Source organism: Thunnus thynnus, chromosome 2, assembly GCF_963924715.1.
Source record: "Thunnus thynnus chromosome 2, fThuThy2.1, whole genome shotgun sequence".
NCBI classification, from domain to species: domain Eukaryota; kingdom Metazoa; phylum Chordata; class Actinopteri; order Scombriformes; family Scombridae; genus Thunnus; species Thunnus thynnus.
Genome location: NC_089518.1, coordinates 14,034,561 through 14,058,877, shown reverse-complemented (window position 1 = coordinate 14,058,877; position 24,317 = coordinate 14,034,561). Strand labels below are relative to the sequence as shown.

The following is a 24,317-nucleotide window of genomic DNA, read 5'->3' as shown; positions in this document are numbered from 1 at the left end:
AGTTTCTCATATTTTTTTTCATAGATCTTAGACATCTATTTATTTACAGCATAAGTCAGAAATCCCATTGTACCAATGAGACACACACACACGCACAGACACGAAACTAAAGGAGATAGAGGGAACTGAAAAGAGTAAATGGATGACAGAGGGCTAGTACTGCGAAGGAGCATGTACCCTTTTGGTCTTTATCCGTGCTGGAGTGTCCTGGGGGTATCGAGATGGTGAGTCAGTGAGAAAAACCTCTACATCATCAGGCACTTCTTCTAGAAAGTTGGAAGGAACAAGTCCTTTGTGTCCATTGAGCTCGCCCTGAGGAACACACAAGGACAGTGAGACTCTGTCTGCCGTATTTAAATTGAAATGTTGCCCTCCAGTTGAACAAGTTGTCCTAATACTTTGAGAAGGCACCTCACGCTTTGAGAAGTTTCAAATGAAAGCTGCAATAGAGTTAAGAAGTGGGAGGATCTGCTGGTTCTGGAGGTATTTTCCACATTGTAATTATTTTTAATGATGGCTATAAAGCTGCTATAATTCATTTTATATTAACAATGAATCAAATGACTGTGTGAAAGGATCCACTCGTAGTGATGAATCTACAGATAATTATCACCTGCCCCATGCAGTTTGTCTTGGCTCTATGAAGCTCTTTCAGCCCATTGTCTTGGTGTTCCAACCCTAAAAGGGATAGTTTGTATTTTTTGAGGTGGGGTGCCAACCCAAATCTACTGCAGGTAATACACTGACTATGGATAAATGCCTCATACAACCCTACTTCAAAAAATGCGAACTATCCCTTTAACCTTACTGTTTTGATTCACTCAAAACACTCAGCGCTGTTTTCAGCAGCTTGCTAAAATCCTCTGATAAACATACTATACCCTACCTGTCCAGCACCAAACAAACAGCAGACAGACAAAATAATCGACTTGCTGGTGAACATAGAGGAGCTTGTAGCAGCTAAAGAAGCAGATATTTCCCCAAGGAGTTTGTGGAGACCAAAAACAGAGTCTGATGAATGCTAATTGTTGAACTGTTTCTGTTGGAAGTGTAAATAAGCAACTGTTTCCTTACAAGCCTGTCGTATCAACTTAAAAGCAGGGATGTATGAACCTGATGCACTAGTAGGAGTATCATTGCTGATACTGGCCAAATTAAGTGGAATCGGCCTAAAAACAGTTTATTTGTGAATACGCTGTCAACAGTCTTTTAAACTCTGATTAGATGTTTCACACTAAAATCCTCCTTAGAAATCATAGTTTACTTTTCTCCATAAATGTTTTTCTGCACAAGCTATACACCTTTGATTTTTTTATCAAAGAACCATATTTTTCTAAGATATTTCCTCTTCTTTTGAACTGTAAGTTGCCTACAAATGTCTATGTACAAAATTAAAGAGGCTTTTAAATCCAGAACCACTGTGAAATAACTCTTCCCACTCCACAACTCTATGGGTAAGTTTGTACAGATGTGTTTTTACGTAAAACTATGTTTAATACAACTGTAAGCATGCACTGTGAATGGTAATAACAGAATTGTTGGAAATAGAAATGTTTAGTACTTACATAGTAAAAGCCATCTTCATCTATTTCTCCAAAAACTGTGATGACATCACCGGCACAGAAAGTCAGTTCGGCCTGTCAAAGAAGAAAAGAGCCTTGAGATTCATTTGGCCTGTTGTACTTCTCTTGTTGTTTACAGCTGTTTAAGGGTGCAGAAGACTTTCCAAAACATCAAATTTACTGGGGTTTGATGAGTTTGAAATGCTGTGCTTCCTTCTCCAAATCAATGTGATGCATCTTAAACACGAGTGTCAATTCAGTCTCAGCAGACGGACTGTTGCAACTGTAAATGCATCAAATGTTGGAACTTTGAAGACAGGATTGCAACACACTGGGCACATCTCTCCTATGGGATTCTTGAGAACACACAAACCAAACATAGCATATGTACAGTATGTAGGAGACAGGTCGACACAAAGACCAAACCGAGGAGGGGAGATGCTAGCTCAGGCAATGCATGAGGGGCTGTATTCATAACCACCAGGGACAGAGGGCCGAGGCCCGTTATCCGAAGCCCACCTCCTCCCTCGCACTCCAACAAACGGGGGGGAGGAAACACACACAGAGCAGACAGTACCATACCCTCCTCACCCTCACTCACCTCCTCATTCAGTCTGTTGCCCTCATACTGTGTCGGTGGCAGTGCCAATAGAAAGTTGAGAGTAAGTGAAACCGGGTGGGGGTGGGGTTGGGGGGTGGAGGGGAGGGGGCAAAAAAAACAGCACGGGAAAGTACGTTCAATCCTCGCTTACACAATGCCAACTGTAACTCCTCATTCAGTCTGTTACCCTTATACTGTGTCGGTGACAGTGCCAAATGAAAGTTGAGAGTAAGTAAGTAAGTGAAACCGGGTGGAGGTGGGGTGTGGGGGGAAAAAAACAGCACGGTAAAGTACTTTCAATCCTTGCTTACACAAGTTACAAACTAACTCCTGATTCAAGTTCACCTGTGCACACACTGCCCTGAATCGAACTGAAAGGAATCAGGTGACATTCTGGGAAATTTGCTTTCTTGCCAAGAGTAAAATGAGAAAACTGTAATGTTTGTTAAAATATGAAGCTACAGGTAGGAGACTGATAAAGACTGGAAGCAGGGGAAAACCAGCACCTCAAAAATTCCCTTATAAACATGATATCTGTTGATAATCATTATATTTGTTTAATCCACACGAAAACTGAAGTGTAGAAACTCCCAATTTGTGGTTTTACAATGGTGTTATGTGCTGGACTGTTGCTAGCCAGGCTAGCTATTTCCCAATGTTACCACTCTGTCTCTAGGCTGTAGCTTCATATCCAATGGACAGGCATGAAAATTGGTATCGATCTTCTCATGTTACTCTCAGCAAGAGAGCAAATAAGCACATTTCTCAAAATGTTGAACTAATTCTAAGCTTACAAATTACAAATAGAAAGTCCTCACTGTAGTGCCTGTGCACCTCAAAATGTTTTGTGCTCTGACTGCTTTTATGCATTTATTACATAATGATGGTGACAAAATGGTCAAGACAAAGTGGATAGCTGGAGCTTATACAGGAGGACAGTACCTCTACATCAACGTTAGGGGAGCTCTCTCGTGGGTCATAGTCATACAGGGCCACCATTCTCCTCGTTGACATCGGGTGTTGACGCCCACTCCGCCTGTTCCTCTCTTGATGAGGAGAAGGGATCAAAAAATAGACATAAGAAAAGAGTAATCATTGGGAATAATGTAAAAAAACACTAAAGGATGTGATGACCAATGTCGCTACATAATAGCCTTGCAAGTTCAATGATCTTTGTGACCTGTGATCGTCTGGCTTGCATGTTCATGGTCGCGGATTGTAAAATACCAAGGGACATTAGCTACAAATAGTTTACAGACAGGGAAAGGATAGTGTGGAGTGAAAAAAAGCAGGGAAGATGAAGCAGAGAGCAGAAGGAAATCTCACTGGACACAGACCTCTCTTGGACTTTCGGGACCTGCGATTTATTGAGCGGCCATCTTTGAAACGGTCGCAGTTCACTTCACAGGAAAGCAGAAAAAAACATAATTAAGTGGGAAAGAGTTGAGGAAAGGAGAAATGTGTCAGTAAGAAAACAATTCAGTAGAGAATAAAGTTGGTCAGATAGACACAGATAGGGAATAAAAGGGCAAAGTAAAAAAAAAGGAAGTTGAGGGTAGGAAAATGATGTCTCACCTAACTTCTCCACAGGAGTGTTGAGTGGCAGGAAGCCCTGTTTGAGGAGCTGGCCCATCATCTCGTCATCCTCTGTTTGGATCTCGGAGACCATGTTACAAGGGATCAGGCCAACTCGGTCTCGGATTTCAGCTCTGTAGAAGCCATCCGTGTCTTTATTCCCAAACACCTAAAGGGACAACAAAGAGTCAGGGGAAGGACAGAAACCAGAAAACCTGCAACGATTGGCAAAGTTTTTTCTTTTCTAGTTTATTTTTTAGTCGATATCTAACATCCATCTGTATGTCTTAGTTGCGTCAAAGAGTCTTGCCACCACCTTGATGATCTGGCCCTCCTTGAAAGGCAGCTCCTCATCAGCAGCATCAGGGTTGGGAGACATGGACAGGGGGTCATAGTCAAACAGAGCCACAAACACACGGGTCATCTCCTCCAGCTCCGATTCCTCATAGTACTCCGGGGAGCGCCGTCCCCGCCCGTGCCTGCGTTCGCCATAGCCGTCTGAAACATAGAGGAGGCCTCTGCTGCTACTACCAGCCTTATACAGCCACGCTGGCTGTAGAGGCAATGAGAGCAGAAGATGTCTCTTTGTTAGAGCTGACAGGGGAGAGGGTGATGAGATGCATGTGTGAAAAAAGAGCCAGAGATCGAATGAAATAATTGCACTTGTAGTTTTAATCGGTTTTGCTTTGAAAACGATATTTTCGTTGTGTTCACGCACTAGAAGCAATGAATGCTTTTACAATATAGGCTCAGTCGTCATAGGACAGTAGGGTTCTTCGTTCACACATCTCTGCTTGCTGGGCGTGACAGTCACTAAACATCATAGAACACGGCACAACACAACACAGACAGGAAACACATGTCAAGCAGCTTTTGGGTGCAAGGGAAACTGAATGACTGTGCACATCAGGAGGAAACAAATAACACTGCACTATTGTTCATTGCTGTTTCACTGCCTTATCTCACAGAGGCTGATTAACATGCATGCTTTCCCGGGATCGGACACAATGAGGAGAGCATTCCTACATCAAATGCAGGTGTAATGTCATGCTTTTAGGCCACATCTGGAAACAATGTGCAACGAAAAAAGGGCAGAGGGGGCACGTTCCCGAGGGAGATAACACATCAAATGCCCCAGCAGTTCTTGGTAACGTAGATATCAGGGACAGTGAGGGGGACGGGATGAACCTGATATCAGTCCCCCATGCTTCTTATGGATCACCATGTTAAATGTTTCAATGGCAGAAAGTAGTAAGTCTGAATAGTGACTCAGGCGTATCGTGGCAAGCAACTGAAAATATGCTTTTTGGAAGGTAAAATGTGCTTTAACAGTGTAAAACTTGTGTTTGATTGTGATGGCAGCAGAGTTAATGAATGTGCAACCAAGTAATACCAACAAGGCAAGAATGCACTAACTCATCCAGTAATGTATCTTTCCTTCTCACTGTATTGTAAGCGGGTCATGCAAAAATTAAGGCGACTGGCCCGGAAAGGTGGGAGAAGGAAAAGAGGAGGTGGTGGAGAAGCTAAGGAATAGGAGGGTGGGCTAAGTTGCCGTGGAGTGGAAGAGTGGTCTGGATATGAAGTGGTGAATGGGAAGAGTGGGTGGGTTGGGGTTTCTTGGGATTGAAGGCGTAGGAGTACATACAGGGAAGGGATTTTCATTCTCCAGCAACGGGAAAAGTGGCCAGTCTTGTCTTCCCCCGTCAGCTTATTCAGCTAAGCTAAGCTAAGCTAAACAAAAGCAGCTAACTGTCCAGCAAAGAACAAAGACCACCATTGATATCACTGCATGTGTTCAAGAACGATTCTTGGCCTTTTCTGGCATTGTCAAGGTGAATTGTCATCTTGGAGAGAAGCTGCACCACATACCATATTGATCCTCTGAGGACATAGATCGCCATATCCTTCGCCGAGCTACACTGCCATAGTAAACATCCTCCTTGACGGGTGAGAGGTTCCCCTCACTCCCCTCACTGTTACTGTCCATGGTGATCTCTACAGAAGACACCAATCACAACGTTACGGTCAGAGATCCCCCGCACACACACTCTGCTCTACCCCATGGCCCATTCAATCATGCTGAGACAGTAGGATGATGAGGTTGCCCTGAGGTGGGGGGTGTACAAGGCAACAGGTTTCACTCTGGAGTCACTGGGTGTAAAACAGCAATGCTTGCACTGTTGTGGGGAGGTCAAATTGGGTGGTCATGTAAAACATGTTAACCCACAGTAAACACAGGCATAGGGGATAACTTTCCTGCAAAACTGCATGTGAACATTTGGCGAATCCAGCTCATGGGGATGGACAGCTACAGGGTGTGCAAACACCCCACAAAAAAAGGGTCTATGTGGTTGTTTAAGCTCTATGGAAGAGATGTACAGCTCGGCTCACATGGGTAAGGGATACACATGGTATAAATAGCACAAACATCAGTGGCCCTGCAGGTGGGGATGAGGCGTCTCCTCATGTGGTGACCTCACTAACCAATGGATGGGATGGGCCTTCGCTGAGGGGGGGTGCCGATGTGAACCGGCCTCCTCCCCGAGTGGTCCAGACGATCAGCGCTTCCATGAGACGGCGAGTTCCCAATGATCTTTAGAGTAAAAAACAACAAACAAGAGGTTAGAACTATACACTGCCTGCATTGTGAGGACAACTAAACATTTAAAATCATTTAAAAGAATCCCACATTCCTGTTAAAACAACTAAAACACCATAAGAGCAAATGATTGGCTTCCATTTGTACTTAGGGAGGCAAAATAATAGTAAAAAAAAAATCCATAAAACAATAAAGAAACCCAACAAACCATCAAAACAAGTAAATCAAACCAACCCCCAACACAACAACATGGACTGGGGGTTAGGGAGGGTCAGATGCTTAGCTAAAGACCATTTGTTTGGTTTGTTTTGTTCTGTGCATGTCAGCTCCTTGATGAGAAAAGGAAGCAAATGATGACACAAATGACATAAACGATGAATAAAGAATAGAAAGAAAGAGCAGATGAGAAGGAGAGTTCAAGTGGAAGGCTGAGTGTGAGAGAGAGAATGGACAAAGATGTGGTTAGCTGAGCAAAGCCATTACAGCCTCAGCCTGGGGCTTGTTATTATCAAAACATTTAATAAATGAGAAATGATGATGAACAAGAGAATTTTTTTTTTGCTGAAACAAGTAAAAGAGACAATCAAAGAGATGATGGACTAAATGAGTCACCACAGGCTGGAAAAGACTTAACCTTTGTATGTGAAGCAATGAGAGGTAAGAGATGCTGAAACAGAGCTCCAAGCACAAGGCGGAGCCATATGGATGCAGCTCTACAGGACGAGACATGAAGAACGACATATGAAACCGGCAGCTGGCAGGGAGAAGGCAAGGGAGAAGACAGGGGCAGCACATCCCCATGCATTGCACAGAGAAACTGCTGCAGCTGAGCTGCTGCTTTTCTTTAAATGGAACCTTTCCCCTCAAAGACATGAGAAGTCAAAACTTAGTTAAATGGCCTTTAGGTAATTAAAAGCTTTACTTTAAAAATCCACCTGACATTCGAAGTACAAGCAAAGTAATTCACACAAAATAAAACATCAAATCAGACCAACCATGAACGTGTGATAACTTGTCATCAAATTAAAAACAAAATGCCAAATGAAAGGAAGGGGGATAATCATAAAGAAAAACAGACAACATTAAGAAAACAGAATGGCTGCAGCTTGCTGATGGAAAGTACAGCAGAAAGTCTGAATCACACACCAGCGGCTGGTCCCGGTTGAGCCTGGACAAAGACTGGGCCCTAGCCTCCCTGTGGGGACTGTAATAGACCCTGTCCAGCTCGTTCAGCCTGCCCTCGCTCAGGGCCCCCTCCCTGGAGTAGTTTCGTGGCCTGGCCTCCCGAACAGGCCCAAAGTGCTCCCTGTTCCTAAAGTCACCCGTGTGTACTGACTTGGCTGCAGTCACTGGGACGTCAGAGAACTCCTCCTCCACGCTGCACTGGCGAGTTAGAGTTCTTTTACGGCCCATAGCCAGCGCCCGCCTTTCTACTGGGCCTTCACAGTGGATGATGCGCACAGGCCGCATGGGGCTCCCGTGCGTATAGTACCCTCGATGACCCCGGCCTAGAGAGCCTTCTTCCTCACTGCCACAGTCTAAACCGCTGTCAGGACTCTTGGTGTTCTGGCGGTTGGGTCGTATCAAGCCGCGGTCCTCTGCACTGTAGCAGTAGCGGCTGTCGGAGAAGCGAGGGAAGGAGCGCTGGCGCTGCAGATGGCGGGAGTTCTTGCTGGGGGTGAGATGGTTGTGCATGTGGGTGTCTGGGGGGTACATCCTCCGCTGAGTGTGTGGCGTTCCCGGTCGCCCGCCATCTTCGAAGCACAGGCGCTGACCCATGCTGTCCACACTGTCCGACTCCTCCTCAGCCACCTCAGGGATGCTGTGAAGACGCTTGCTTCGGAGTGACTTCTGCTTCACCACCTCCCTCTGGAGGTCCCAGCAGTCTCTTTCCTCAGCAAGGTCCTGACGCTTGTAATACGCCTTCAGTCATGACCAGGAGGCAATGTTCCCCATTTTTACAGTTCAGTTAGTCAGTTCAATTCAAAAGGTTCAGTTTAGATTTTTTTGAAGGGGAGGGGGGTTGAAAAGTTTTTCGAAGGTTTTAGAACAGGCAGGAAACAACACAGTATGTGAATAGAATAAATGGGGGGGGAAGACAAAATAAAGACAGAATTAGTTATTTGTGGCAATGTAGCAAGACATGCAGTCTCATTCCGTGAGGAGGAAATGGCATGCTCTGAACAGGAATCTGGCTAAAATATGGAGCGATAACTGATAAACTGAGCATGGGCACAGAGGTTAATTGTGGAAAAGGGAATTTTGCTCGTGAGAAATGAGAAATATCCAAACGAAAGTTTTGTCGGTGACAGGCGGTGTTAGTGCAACTGGTGAGGGTTAAATCAAAACATCAGTGCGGATGAAAACAATAAATGAATCTTTAAGAAGCCAGAAATTAACAATGTGAAGCTTGAATGAGCAGAAGAACCAATTACTAAGGATATATTAGGACACTTCTTTGCAACAATTTCACATTTTGCAACATACGCAGAACTTCCATCTATGTGCTCACAGGAAACAATAGCCAAAGCAAATTCATCTTTAACTATTCCACCCTGAGCAATACCTAATTCAAGCTTTTATATCATTACTATACATGCTTCAAAATACTAATTTTTTTACAGAAATATAAAGGGGGGTAGATGATGTGCAACAGTCATATACAAATATATGGTGATGACAAAAAGGAGATGCAGCATTGGTGTATTTAAAGTAAATACAAAGTAAATACACCAATGAATAGACCTCAGGAACACAACATTACTGCACAGGGAAATTTGCAGTGATTTTGTATTGACTTCTGATAGCAGGTCTACTACAATACAGAGGACCAATCAGCCACTTAACAGTACCTCTCACTCTCATAACAGATCGGCTTTACATCCACACATCCCCACTAACAGACCAAATGAAGACAGAATCATGTACTGACAATGTCAACATCTACATTGACAATAGAGAAAGTAAACATTAGGACATGACAGACATAAACAAAAGTGAATATTTCCATTTAAGTACTCACTTAAATGAGATTCCCATGTGCACTTAATATGCCATGACCCTTTGATACAGTAAATTTAATTTGAATATCACATTCTAATATTTGATTTTAACTTGTAACACTCCTTCGGTGCAGTATAAAGAACATTGAAATACAATACAAACCAGAAAAAACATTATGCTTCTAGTTTACAGGCTTCCCCTCTCGCATGCCATACAGGTATGTATACACAGCCATTCCTGTGAGCTTAGCCCTGAATGAATAAAGCAAGTGCTGGAGGGGCGGGGTGGAGGAGAAGGTTAGGGAGGGGAGGCTGATTCAGCTAACACAAAGCAGCTCAGCCGGGCAAAGCCACGATGGGCCTGCTTGTAGAGCCTGTGAGAGAGAGTAGGAACCTCTGCAGATGGCATGACCTTCCCTCCCTTCCTCCATCCCTCCATCTCCCCTCCCTCTCTTCCCCGCCTTCCTCTTTCCTCCCCCTGGCCACTACAGGCTGAAGGTGTGCGGTAGGTACCTTTAGAGTGTTGTGAGAGTTGATGCTGCGCCTGCGCCCCTCCTCCAGTTGCATCTCAGAGTAGAGATCTTCCTCGTCCTCCTCCATGATGTCGGACAAGTCTGAACCCCGGCTGCTCTCTGTGTGGTACTCCTCGCTGTGGCTGTAGTGGTGGTGATGGTGCTGAGAGAAAACAAGAGGGAGTTAAAGGCAGCAGAGTGTGGCCTCGAGTTCATAGTTTTATTTTATCTTTTCGTCTTGGGAACATCTTTGACACTGTCATGTCTGATTTTTCTTGAAGCTTTCAGTATGGATAAATAAGCAAATAGTTGATTTCCAGTCAAACCCAAAAAGTGACGCTCTCAAAAGTGTGTGTGTGTGTGTTTGTGTTGGTCAAAACTCCCTTACAGCTACACTATGTGCACTGAAATGTTGAAGTTCCAGTGATATGATTTTGCCCATGTATTACCGCTGACTCCTTAGAAACAAGTGATGCGCACACTGACTGGCTGAGCACAGCTTGTTGTGTTTTGTGGAAAGTACCTGTCTGCCCAGCTCCGAGCCTCTGAGGAACTCATCCACCGAGGCTCCTCTCCTCCTGGCATGCGGGGAGTCGTAGCCGTCCTCCTCCTCGTCAGAGTTGAGTGGATGCAGGGTGTTACCACGCTCACTGAAGATGTTCCTGTTCTCAACCTGATAAGAGACATGTATTTATGTTAGAATCGTAAAGGGGTCTGAATATGTTTGTGTAATATTTCTACAAATCCAATTTTCTGCAAACCAAGTGAAAAAATTGATATTTAATTAACAGTATGTTTAAATTTTCAACTTTTTGCCAATGTAGTTTTGTTTTCTAGAGACAAACAGTTATATCCTGAAACCAATAAATGTTGTGTTGATGGTTTTAAAAGGTATCAGATTTTCATATATAAGTGAAATGATCATGATTATTATCCTGACAGACACTTTCACTGTGAAAAATTATGTCGAGATGAGTAATGCTTTTTAATTCCTACGCACCCTGTTGCCTTCAGCGAACACTCTCTGGGCAGCTTCCCTGGCCATGGCCTTGGCGATGGTGTTGGGGATGGGGACTCCCTGAGGCTGCGGCAGGATCCTCTGAGGAGAGGGCGATCGCCGTGGCTGGAAGTGCGGTGGCTCCAGGTTGGGTCCGCGCATGGGAGGCAGCGGAGAGGGGGAGCGCTCCCAGGGCTTGCCTGGCCGCAGGCCCACCTCGTGCTCTTTGGTTTCTGGCTCTCTGGCACTTACGAGCGGTTTGGACTTGGGCATGGGGTGGCGCTGGAAATGAGGCTGGGGAAGAGGAGGTGGGTGGCAGACGGGCTGCGAGTGCGGCTGTGCATGGGGCAGCGTGTGGGGCTGTGCTCGAGGCAGAGGCTGCACCTGGGGCTGAGGGTGATTCGGGGGGTACGTAGATGGGTAAGGAGGATGGGTTTGTGTGTGTGCTGGGTGGGGCATAGGGTGGGGAGGTGCGGTGGTTCGGTGGGAGAGGCGTGGAGAGCCCAAGAGATTGTGCGGGATGATGGCCACTGGTGAGTCCTGGGACTCTCCTTGTGTTGATAACGTCCTTACAATGATTTCCCTGGCCTCCAGACACTGAATCCTGTTTAACTCCACCGTCACATAGTCTGCTGTGGGGTACAAGACCTCTGCTATCTGCATTCACAAAGGAACCAGACAGTCCTTACCAAAGGGCTATTCAGAATGTCAGCATGCACAAACACTTATTCTGTAACCCTACATCTACATTCACTGGTTGCTCTCATACCTATTAGCTGTAGATGAATACCTGTTTTCCTTAAAAACTATCATGACAGACAGATTCATAGTCTTGGAGATCTAACACATAAAATGAACATGTTTAAACTTTTAACTATGGCTCCCACTTCAGGCCTGTTAGAAAATGGTCAAATATTAATTTGTGGCAAACGCAATGACTCTCTGTGGAAATGGGATGTGGTGATGTAGCACAGTGGAGCCTTTTAAAAACTCTCTAAGTGAATTTATGTTTAATTCTCGTCCCTGGGGGCTGGATATCAACGTTATTTCATTTCTCCAGGAGATGGCAATAGAGCACTGCTCACAGAAGTCACCACTGAGGATGGCAAAGACAACCTTTTTTTTTTTTTTTTTTTTTTTAAAGACCTGTATTGCAAGACTTACAGAAAAATGAGTTGTTTTGACATTTTGGTACCTTTTGTCCCTTTGTGCAAACAGCATAGCCAATCACGCTGGCCCCATTGGAGGTCCCTGCAGGCGTCAGAGGCGGCGGCTTCCATCTGACCTGCAGGACCCCGGGCGTCTGACCACACTGGACCTGCACCTCCTGGGGAGGGAGAGGGGGCCCTGGGGAGCACAATACACACACTGAATAAGGAGAGAAAGAAAGAGTGGCTGAACAGTGGCTGAACCATTTCTGCCTATTTGATCAAAAAATAATGTGCTGACCTCAGTACAAAGCACATTCAATAACCTTTTCACAGTGGTATGGAATGAGGATATTCTCATGCGGTGGGAACTGTACTATATATCTTAAAGTATACAGCTTAACCTGGGGGTATCAACACAAATTGTATTTCAAACGCAATGTATAGTAAAAGGAATAACTTTAATACTATCTGGCAGAAAATGAATTTAAATTTATAACATTTCTACAAGCATTTCCACTTTTACTGCAATGAACAGCTGGTATGTGCTGTGATACAATGAGACAGTGACAGCTGATTGTAGCATTCACTCTATTTAAATATTGCAAATTTGCAGGATGATTTTGTTATATTTTCGCTCATCTCTGTGCAGATTCACGGTGCGTGTCCCGAGGTTCATTCATATGCATGCTGGGCGCAGTCAATAACGTTGGTTGAAAAAGCCACGTTTGCCAACATTCAGCCATCACTGTATGTACAGCAATATCCTGTTGCCAGATTCTTGCTGATAATATTCTATGGAGCATAAAAAAAAAAAAACAACAACAAAAAAAAAAACACAGTTTGCTTTTTCCACAATCTGTCCGTGCTGCCTGCATACTAAACAACAAACCCATCTGTGCAGTGCTGCTGCTCCCCTGCAGTCACACAGTGAGAGAGGCTGAGCAGATGCAGTCAGCAGTATCTCCGAGCTGCAATGTACAGCTGTGCACGTCTGAGAATTTGCATCAAATGCGATCTTAATCATATTTCTACGCCGTCCGTCAGCAGACAACACACAGAGTCTTGGAACAGCAGCGGTGACTGTTTGGAGATTTCCTCGTGTCATATTTAAAATATGCCCATCATAAAAAAAAGGACTCTGAGGACTGAAATGAGTGTTTAAATGAATATTTCAGTGCAGCTGCTTTTATTAATACTGGACACAAACGGCAAACAGGACAGGCAGGAAACTGGGGGCTGCCCCGTAGTGAGTAATCTTAATAAAAATGTATCGCTAGGAACTAATGAAGTCGCTTGTATGAAGAAAGCATGCAGAGTGTGAAAGCCTAATATAGAGCCTCCAGACACTGTCCTCCTTATTGACAACAGTCGTCCACCACAGATACTGAGACTATTTCAGACGCCTCTAATTAACATGTTCAATAGATGGATCATTTAATGAACTCTCAGCATGTGAGCTCGTCAGCTGCCAACAGAAAATGTCAATTCAAACTTCAGCCTCACTCCCTCTCTGTCCTCCCCCTCCCTCTCTCTCTCTCTCTGTCTTCCCTTCATTCCCTCTCTTTCACCCTTTTTTCTATTCATTATTCTATCATTTCTCTGCAGTGTCCTGTTTTTCTGTAATTTTAGAACTGCTGCCCTCAACGATACATGTGTCAGTTATATTTTATCTGCCAAACTACACTGTATCTATGCACTGTCTACCACAAGAATGACTCTCATTACATTCTCACTTTAAAAGATTTCCAATAGCAGGAGAGTCAGGCTGCAAGACCCAAGTTAGTGCTGGCAACAGCGGAGCGTCAACGAGCCCCCTCATGGGAGGTCAACGCTCACTATTTACACTAATTTGGCTTCGAAAGACTCTTGTTTCCAGAGTTATGTAGCTCTATTCTGTGAATGCTTCTTGGATGTTTTTCTCACTGCACTTGTCTTTTTTGGGTTTTTTTTGTTTCTACCATGCGTGTCTCTTATCGCAGTCATACACACAAATCCTTCGGGGCAATCTAAAAGTGGCTGAGGAAAAAAAAAAGAAAATGGCTGAGATGTTTGTCAGGTTTGTAAATGTAATGGGCCTGGAGCGTGTCGCTGGGTAAATAAATAGATTGCTGTGTGGGATGTAAATTATCAGATGGCTTTCATTGTGGATTATCAGATGACTTTGAGACAGAACAGAATATTAGACTACAAGAGTGGCAATCAGATTGGGGAGGGGGGGACTAGAGAACAACACCGCCTCTTTATCATAAATACAACTTTAACCGAAAATGTACATGTCTGGCTATATAAACAGACACTTCTACTAAAAGTCACTGAATTGCTGTCAAGGACATAATTTCCTCTGGGGAAGGGGGCGGCTTGTCCTCCTCACTTTTTTATCCTACACACTTTTCCAGTTTCGGATTGAAACTCACTAAAATCTCTCTAAACAGCGTCATCTGACTGTCCAGCTCTCAATATCCAGATGAGAGACCCTCTGAGTTCTTGATACACTCATCAGAGTCGTCTTCAGTTATTACAGTGAGCTCACAGCAATTACCTTTTACCACTTAGAATTATATAATTATGCTTACACCAGCAGAAAGTGCTGTGAAGTTTTTTTTTGCCCTGGGTTTTGCTTCTCAGGCAACATACAGCCTGTACTATGTTATTGGTGGAGGTTGATGGAGCAGTATGCAGCCTAAGAGGAAGACTGCAGACACTACTAAGGGCCGAAAAAAGTATGTCACCTTGACTGCACATTTTTCGGGGAAAAAAGAAATTTAATCTCTGTTTTCATTTACAATTGATATTTTCCAAAAAAAGATGATAGAATTGAATATCAATCATCAAAGATAAGGCAACAACACATAGTGCCTTTTGCAGTAAAGATGGAAATACAACATTGTTTATCATAAAGTCGAAGTCTCTATAAAGGAAACTAAATGTGATTATAGCATTAGTGCATTAATAATACAGCAATTTACATAGAATTTTCCTCTAATACCATTATTAAGGAAAGCACAATAACCAATTAAATTATAATTTGTATTTTTACTGGATTGATATAAATGCATATGAGGGAATTAGTATCAACCTTTTTTTGGTTGAAGAACATCTGACTTTATTGTGTGCCCTCCAACCAACAACCTTTCTTACTGTGTTAAATTGAACAGATAAAAGTCAAAATGTGACTAACGTTTTGGAGGCTGACCTGCAGGCTGAGTGCAGAACTCCACAGAGATTTCCCTCTTCTCCCTCTGGTCCATCGGAAGCTGCCAAGGCACCTGATGCGGCTGCGCCACAACCTTCACCTTGTAAACCGTCATGGGCTTCAGGTTTAAAAACTTGTACTTGTAGCCCCCAGCCTTGACCATGTCGTACTCTGCACCGTTGAGGAAGATGGTGTGACTGTAGTTGCTGTTGCTGGGCATCCAAGAGAGCTCAGCAGACGCCTGTGTGATGCTGTCCACACGCAGGTAGTAAGGTGCCACCACCACGTCCTTTCCCACGAGCAGAGTGCACCGGAGCTCGTCTGACGGGCCCCGGTCTGTGATGCTCTGCACCGAGATCCGGTAGGTGTTTGTGGCTAGATTGAGCTTCTCAATAAGAGACTTTGTCCTGCCCCCGTAGGGGACACTCATGCGCACCTCCTTATCTACCAAGACATTGTAGCCACTGATGGAGCCCCAGCCAGGTGGGACCACAGGAGGATCCCAGCCAATAATCACACTCTTGGCCAGTTGTTTAATCAGGTTGATGCGGCGGGGATAAGGCACAATGTCTTCACCGACCTCGTCAATGCTGACATCCAAAGTTCCTGTCCCATTGCTGGAGGAGCCCAGGAGGTCCATGCCCAAGCTGCTGGTGCTTAGACAGTCTAGTTTACTGTCCGACAGCAGGCTGCTTATGCCTGTCCCAATTCCCGTGCTGACCCCCAGTCTCTGAGTCCCCAGGCTACTGTGGTTGAGGTAGCCAGGTTCTTTAGCCACTGTGTCCCTGTGTTGGACGGAGGGTGTCTCCTCATCTTGGACAAAATCCACAAAATTGGAGGGGACAAGCCCCCGCTGTCCATCCAGCAGCTCTCCTGAGAAATTAAAGGGAGAAGAGATAGTTGGCAATGTGGTGATATTTGAAGAAGAGAGAAATGATAAGGGATGCCAGACCTTCGTAAAAGCCATCCTCATCCATTGTTCCGTAAACGTAGAGGTACTTCCCTGCCACCAGGGGGAGCTCTGCCTCAGGATGCTCATTCGGCCCGTCATAAGGATTGTAACTACAGCAAAAAAACATGAACGATTTGGCTGTCAGTGTTATATTTTACACATGTTTTTTAAAAAAATATTACATTTAATTTTTTATGTCAAACACTGCCATCCCCTAATATGTATATCAAGGAAAAAACTATGTTCTGATTTTAAAATATGAAGTTTGTATCAATGGCTTTTTATTTATTTACTTAGGTTTTTTAAGTAAGAGAGAGAGCTGAGGACCATGTGGGTTGAAAGCTCTGGCCCTGTTTCACACATTTGTGCTCTGAGGATTCCAATTATTTTTTGTGCTGACAGGTAATTTTCTTTAGATATGGAAACACTGAATCATCTTTAAGACCACAACTTAACGCTCTGTGAGAGAAAGCAAATAATCTCAGCAAGACCTGTCCATCACTTGTCCACACTGAGCGGCCAGTTCATTTTAAAGAGGTAGTTCAGGATTTTTGGCCACCTCTCTTGTTGACCATTGCCCTCTCTTGGGACATTCAACTGTTTCACTTTGATTTGAGGGGTTTCTGCATTGTTAGCACAAGGCTCCTGGTAGCACTTACTATGCATTTAAGCCACTTAATATATTTCTAAAGTGAGTGAAACACTTTAAATCTATTAAAAATTATGGAAATAGGACTCAGAAAAAAGAGCTTGATGCTATGCTGTGAACAGTGGGTGAATAATACAATGTGTGTTTATTATATAGGATACACACCTGTACCGCGCAATGCACAGACGAACCTTTCCTGTGAACCTCGGTTTCGACCTGGTGGTTGAGCTGAGCTCTTTGTCCATCTAGAGAAGGCAAATAAAGCACAAATATCTAATTTTCAACATCAAATGCTTCTTCTCTGTCTTTTCATTTGGACCTTCACCTTACAGTAAGAAAACCAGAGAAGTAAGCTTTCTAAGTTTAAATGATCTTGTGGAGGAAGAGGCTACTGAACTCATTTGAACGTTTTGTATAAAAATGCCAAGATGTTAAGAGACAAAGTGCAAAAGTGCAGGTAGTGAACTAGGGTATCACTAGTTTTCAAAAAAAAAAAAAAAAAAAGAAATACAAAATTCATATTTCATTTGTTTCAATTTGTCATCTCCTGCACACTAAAAATATTTTGCACCAGTCATCAGTCTCAAATATTCAGCTTGAATGGGTAAAACCAGGAGGCGTCATGCATTACTGCTGGGTGGATTTTCTCTTGTTCAACCCAAACACATTACTTAGATTAAAATGAAGCAGCTTTTTTTTTTCAAAATTGTTACAAAGGATTTTATTTAGGTAAACAGGGCAGAATAAAGCATCATTACACAGTTCAGATAGTCTTGCCTTACGCAGCTTCAAGTTTATTACAACCCATTTTGCTCTATATACACAATTACTCTAAGGGTGTCATACAAAGAGTAAATGGAGAAATGTGCCAAGCGGGAGCCATGTGAGATACAAACGGACACTATCAGATACCTCAGAGAGGAAAGCCCGTGCTGGGCTGCTGGCTCGACTGCGAGTGAGGAATGTTGGCTTGACAGAGAGGAGCTCGGGTTTGTCTGCGCTGATCTGGAGTGGTCGAATGAACTCAGATATCAAAGATCTGCTGGTTGGAGCCTCATTGCCTGCGGAACAAACAAAGCTTCTTGTCAAATCCTCACATGAGAATATAACAGAACTAATAGACAAATAAAATCATATTAGAAGTTAAGAGTTCCTCAACTAAACCATCAAATATTTCCAATTCAGAAAGAGATAAAGAGGAGAAAAAAACATACTTGACATTCATATATTAAACAATCTACACTGCTTCAAAAACCATAAAAAACACTTGAAACTTTCAGATACTGTATAATTGATGCATGTTGTAGAATATTTTAATCATTTGAAAGGTTCCTCTATTTGAATAAATGTATTTTTTACAAACATATATATTAAGCAGGCATAATTTACGTACATATCTTACAGTACTATATTCTGCAGTCTGTAATTATTTGTAACCATACGAAATAAATTAAAACGTCATACTGTAGCAAGAGCTGAACAATACATACTACTGTAATTAATGAAGCATTTGTGTATTTTCAAAAACAAACAGAGAACAAGTTTTGCCAGCTAAAGGCTATTTCTCACTATGATTGATTATTTCATTAACAGTTAGTGTTTACTACAATTTCAGTCAGAAACTTTGCCTCTCAGACCTCTAATTTCTGCTGTGGTGTTTTCACCTGATTATAAGTTACCAACACCATCACAGCAAACTGACTCTTCTCCCAGCAGCCCCCGCATGACGGTAATTACGCATTTATTCAATTGCACAACTCTCTGCTAACAGTGGGCTACTGTACATCAAGTAAAATGCTCTTTTATTTGTTCAATTATGTTTATTCAGTCCGAAATGAGATCTCAGCCACTTGAAAATGTGACCCCTTATGTTATGTAACACTTGTCTTATATTAATATTTATGGTTTGTTTGCTATATTCTTATACTGAATGCCCTGAACATACTGTAAAATGATATTATGGTAAAAATTCAAATGATCAGCATCAATTAGAACCAACACGCACCTTTTCCTATGGGGGCAGCCAGTCCATTAAGGAGCTGGGATAGGGATTTGTTGGGTGACCCAGGAGATTCACATAAAGTTAAGGGTTCAGTGCTGAGGATATCAAACTTCCCAGCCTGGAGCCGGAACTTCTCCAGCTCTTTTGACAGGAGGTTGAACTGTTCACTCTGAGTCCGACATTTCTCCTCCAGCTCGCGGACTTTGGCCTGATGAAGGTGGGGGAGGAGAGTAACGGAGAGAGGAGTGAGAGAGACAGACAGACAGACAGATAGGGAGAGACAGGATGAGGGAAACAAAGGAAAACAACAGAAGAGAAAATAAGAAAACCACAGGATGCAGGACTCAGTATTCTGCACACAAAAATACACGAGCACACACATATGTACAGTAGGTACGTATATGATGCTATACGTCAACTGTCTACACACAAATAGAATATGGAATGAGATTTACTGTAGGGTGTGGATCAGTCATCACAGAGAAAAACATCCTGAAATTAACGTAGCTACTACTGACAGTTCACTATATAAAACACATGCACGTCTACAGCTAATACTAATAACTCTGCAACTAAAGAAGCTCCGACGCAGTATGCATACCCAAACCACACCGTGTTTTCAGAGCAGGAAACTTCTACAGTAACACTGTAAAACATACTTGTTTGGGCAGGTGTAATGGAAATTCCAGGTGCTAGAGCAGGATTTCTTCACTTGAATAATGGTTTGTCAACAACAACTCCTCAATCTGAACCAGAGATACTCTGAAGGTCACTGCAGCTACCATGGAATTTTTTTTTTTTTAACACCGCCCAACACAGAGTAATGCAATGCCGCTACTACAGTACTTTCTATGCTGCTCTGTTAAAACACTTCCATGCACATGTTGCTTCACATAAACATGCTGTTAGCAAAGGAGCGACGGAGGAATTCCTGCATTCGTCAACTAGAGTTAGTGTATTGACACAAAGAGGAATTAGTTGTAATAGCATCATACGGCTTTGTATCGTACGACGAGTAGAACACATGCTGGATAACATGTAGTACATGCAATGAAAAAGGATCACATTCATCACTCTTTGGCTATGTGATCCTTTGATAATAAATTACAGTGTTATATATAGTCAGAAAACTACTGTAAATTGTATGTAATCAACATAAAAATATAATACCTAATACCTATGTAATCTAGATGAAAGACTTAAAAGCATTTAACTCTACCTACAATAAAAAAAACTTTTCAGTGCAATTTGTTGATAAAACTGACGAAATACATTTCCTGCATTCATTTATTCTTGTCTGGTGCTGTAATTGTTATGTATGTAAAAAATATGTTTTTAACAACTTTAGAAAATCTATAAAGTTACATTTGCACACGGCATCGTGTTGATGGGCTTTGATTATGTGGAATTGGCCCCAGGCAGGCAGCTGTCTGTAATTGAAGTCGATGCATATTGTAGAAACTGTATTTTATGAGTCGAATCTTTTCATCAATTGTTCAGCAAGTGTAGCTGAATTTTTCTTTATGATCAAATGAGAGACCTCCACTTTATGCTGTCAGTCACGTTCAAGCCTGTCAAAAAGGCCTCCCACTCATGAGTTTGCTTCGATGGAAAATGGAAACAGAGCTGAGTGGGTAGTAAAGCCCGATGAAAGATCGGTCTGAAGCAGCTCTGAATAGCTCTGAAAACCAAAAAGCAAAGGCTTCACATCAGATTAGCTCTTAATTGATGTATGCTTCATGTTACCTTTTGAGTATCATTTGTATATTTATTATCTTCATCCTCAATACAAGACTTAGATCGGGATGAATAATTCTGTTTGCAATGCGGCGTTACATCATCTTACCTCCAGTACATGAGGGTACTGTACACCCTATTGACTATACTGGGAAAGGTGTAAAAATAAATATCAAGTAAATAAATAAAAACAATTCTGAAATACCTGCATGCTGTCCAAGTGGTTCTGTATAAGCATAAACACACACCCATACAGTGAAAAGAGATGTAGGAAAGAAATAAAGCACAATTACACATGTGATCACTCATACACATCTTGAAAGAAAAGCACTCTTTAAACTACCCTCTGCTTTGACACTCGCGCACATGAATCACTTTACTACAATGCTAATAGGAAGATGAAATAATAGAAAGATAATGAGCATGTGTGATTCAGGCTATTTACACAACTCTGTTCTGTTTAAAAGTGTACTGCATAAGTCAATTTAACAGTATTGTGAGAGGAAATTCATATATTCAGCCAAGGATTTATATTTTGATGCATGAAAACTTTAAAAAAAAGAGCACAGTGGGGTCAAAAACAGCAGGAAATGGCTTTAGGTATACATAGGTCTGCCCCGGGGGCTGACTAGTCTGTTTTCTTCCAGCAGCAGCCACATAAACACACTCACTCCATCCCCCTACCCCCCCCACCCTCCCCTCCCACCCTCCCACCCCCAGAGTCCAGACGCTCACCTCTAACAGATGGACAGCGCCTTCATGTTCCTTTTTAGCCTCAACCTGAGCCTGGGAAACACAGGGTGCAGTGCTTCAGTTCAGTTTCATTTATGTCGCAGTTTAGTTGCAGTTTAAAATACCAAAGAAAGGGTGAAAACGGTTGAAAAGAAAGCCACTGTTTCTGTTTGCACTCCTCTGATGTTTTGAAACTTATCAGCAAATTCTTTCTTTTCCCTGTATTTAATACTCCCAGTGCCTTGGTCTTTGCAGAAGTATATTCTTGCTTTACCACAGACAGCACAAGGAACAACGTTGCAGCTTTTCTTACACCATTTTCACCTTTTACTGTATATTTTATGTTTTTTTTCAGCCTAATTAATTGTCAAAACAATTAGTTACATGAAACAATTATGGGCATGCAAGACAGTTCATACAGTATAATTGAGAATGCATTTGTAAGTTAGTTTAGTACACTCACCTGAGAAGAAAAGAGCATTTGCCTGAGAGCCTCTAAACCAGGGGTCTCTCTAAACCAAGACCCCCACATGTTTAGATTTTATTGTTATATCTGGCACACAAATGTATCATTTCCTTCCCATCTTGATTTCCCCCAGTCTTTTATTTTAGAGGAATAATTTAGTTTTCTAGCAAAGTTGAAAGAGGCTCTTAATTCACATTTGTAAATGCAACGTTTAGCTGAAACATTTAAGCCAACAGCACTTAATGACCGACAGCACTCTACAAGCAGATAACAGTATTCTCCAGCAAATACGATGTCAAACGGCATTCCTCTACAAAAAATGTAGAGCAGTATAACGGGTACGAGGGGGAAGAAAGGAAGAGACAAGGTGCTCGGCCTTGGAGTATATACGTTTTTTTCTTTCCTCAGTATTCTCAAACTCAGCTGGAATCTGATTTACTGTATGTAAACTGACAATGCAATCCCACATACTTCGTACTTCCACTGAAACCAGTGCTAACATATATTTGTGGCTGCAGTACATTGCAGTGCAGGTCTCTTTATATAGTGGTAACTTCCAAGTAAATAGTCAGAGAAACAGTGTTTCCTGCATTATTTTTGACTAAGGTTCTCTGCAAACAAAAATGATCTTAAACAAAATTTATGTTCCATCAATAATAAATTAATAAATCTAGTGCATTCAAGGGGAATAAGGTTTGTGCATTATAGAACAACTCAACTGTATAGAAACATAGCATAATAATTTTTCTTTTGGGAACTAGGAACATCTGTTGAGAAAAACAAGTGTTCCACATGAATATGAAGAGCATCTGTGGACTTTACAATTTCATAAATCTACTTTGCAGGCAATTAATTTAGGAGAATGCAGAGAGCAGCCAGTGTCTGAAGGAAGATAAGGCAGTAATGAGCTTCTGCTAATGAGAGAAAAAGCTGAGAACCCTGCCTGTGAAAGGCTGACTGTGAAGTTAGAGCAACACTGCAGCAACAGCAACACTGGGGTACACACACAAACTGTTTTTGGAGAAGGCATTGGTGACAATTCTTATCACGTTCACACTATCAGCAATCTCAGACATTGCCGGGCTTGCTTTGACATTACAGTCAGCTCCAGCGCACAGAGGAGGAAGCCCGACCATCAAATGGCCTCGGCCAGCATTTTTTGTTTGAGCAAGCCTCTAAAAAGTGTCATATCTACTCTGGGATTTGAATGTTTGATTTGCTCGCTTGTAACAAACAAGAGGAGTGTTCCTGAAAAGTTGAGCACTCAGGGTTTGGAGAGTGATAGACAGCTGAAGGATGGGGTTAAGTGGATCCAATCCAATCCAATCCACTTTATTTATACAGCACGATGGATAGCTCTAGTAGTGCCAGTGATGAAAATGTTGAGAAAGGTGAGTGCCACAGCCTATGGAGAGTGCTACTCTCTGCTGTGCTCTTAATAATAAAGTCTTTGAGTTGACTTTCACCTTTGTTGGACTTGTATGTATCGCACCGATGCCCGACAAAAAGCTCTTTGACCCGTGACACAGGCACAGGCTGGGCAAACAAGAAAGCCTGACCCTCTGGTGCTGTTAGTGTTATGTAACCTGAGTTCCCTTACCTTCTGAAGAAGGTCAATCTCCTGCTGCTTTGCATTGAGTACAGCCAAGGCCTGCTCATGCTCCAACTCTAGCTGCTGCCTCCGCTCCGCAGCCTCGCGCATATGCTGTCCGCAGGGGGTGCAGGGGTGGAGAGCCGGGGAGGGAGGATTGTGGGGTGGGGGGGCATAAAGAGGGCTGCTGTTAGTGGAACTAAAATCCAACGGCACGGAGCCAACACAAAATGCATCTCCAGTCTTCTACTCCACATTCAAGAGACAACACAGGTGTTACATGTGCACACACACACATCACACACACAGAGGCTGGTTAACAGTGTACTGACCTTTAAACCCTTTAAAGACATAAACTATGCCACAGCAAATGCCATGTGGCAACAGTTTATGTCAAATGATCTACGGCAGAGATCAGGTCAAATTTTGCACAAAAGGTGCTTATGGATGAGGACTAGAGATGCTTTGCTGTGTGAACAAAAAAAACTACATCAATCCACAGTCAGGTTTGCTGCCCCCTTTAGGTAACATAATACCTGTTAGAAGTCTTGTTACTGGGACTGTTTGAAAAGCTGTCCTCAGCGATGTTGTCTTTGCATGATCAATACAGGGTTTTAAGTTACATGAAAAGGGTGAGCAAACTCTGCAGCGTGCTCACTTATCTGTGGTCATCCATAACAACAAAAGAAGCCATACAATACAAGGGACTGAATGCTTGGCTCTTCATAACACAATATGCCTGTGTCATCCAGTCACATCACTGTTCCCACTATATGTGAATATTTGCGACACTGTAAGGTGAAAGAAGCAAATGACATTTTCATGCCAATAAAAATTAAGGTCTAGGATAGGTAATGTCATCGAACTTGTAGGTGACATTATCATCGCGAGGGGTGACCCAGTCTCTCTATCGTCTCTTCCTCCCCCTCCTGTCGTCATCAAGCCAAACTCTTTGTCCTGCCTCATGCAAAAAATCACATTCCACAGTGCTGT

The 24,317-nt window shown here is 42.8% G+C and overlaps 1 protein-coding gene across 10 annotated transcripts in view; it reads right to left on the bottom strand.

Annotated features, from left to right (window-relative positions):
* Window positions 1-24,317, bottom strand: part of rimbp2b (RIMS binding protein 2b) — an 81,574-nt gene that overhangs the window by 4,573 nt on the left and 52,684 nt on the right. For 2 of the 10 annotated variants that reach the window (XM_067604643.1, XM_067604633.1), the window contains exons 8-24: window positions 23,334-23,438; window positions 21,271-21,321; window positions 18,802-19,006; window positions 17,709-17,857; window positions 16,962-17,041; window positions 16,148-16,257; window positions 15,196-16,068; window positions 12,047-12,198; window positions 10,855-11,508; window positions 10,378-10,527; window positions 9,856-10,017; window positions 6,226-6,334; window positions 4,055-4,236; window positions 3,739-3,907; window positions 3,106-3,209; window positions 1,566-1,637; window positions 178-312 (exon numbers count right to left, since the gene is read on the bottom strand). In XM_067604643.1, the coding sequence (XP_067460744.1) occupies window positions 178-312; window positions 1,566-1,637; window positions 3,106-3,209; window positions 3,739-3,907; window positions 4,055-4,236; window positions 6,226-6,334; window positions 9,856-10,017; window positions 10,378-10,527; window positions 10,855-11,508; window positions 12,047-12,198; window positions 15,196-16,068; window positions 16,148-16,257; window positions 16,962-17,041; window positions 17,709-17,857; window positions 18,802-19,006; window positions 21,271-21,321; window positions 23,334-23,438 (3,462 nt within the window). Of the gene's footprint in view, window positions 1-177; window positions 313-1,565; window positions 1,638-3,105; window positions 3,210-3,500; window positions 3,564-3,738; window positions 3,908-4,054; window positions 4,237-5,610; window positions 5,737-6,225; window positions 6,335-7,486; window positions 8,264-9,855; window positions 10,018-10,377; window positions 10,528-10,854; window positions 11,509-12,046; window positions 12,220-15,180; window positions 16,069-16,147; window positions 16,258-16,961; window positions 17,042-17,708; window positions 17,858-18,801; window positions 19,007-20,740; window positions 20,762-21,270; window positions 21,322-23,333; window positions 23,439-24,317 lie in introns of all 10 variants that reach the window. The other 8 variants (XM_067604629.1, XM_067604613.1, XM_067604614.1 and 5 more) reach the window with 8 other exon arrangements.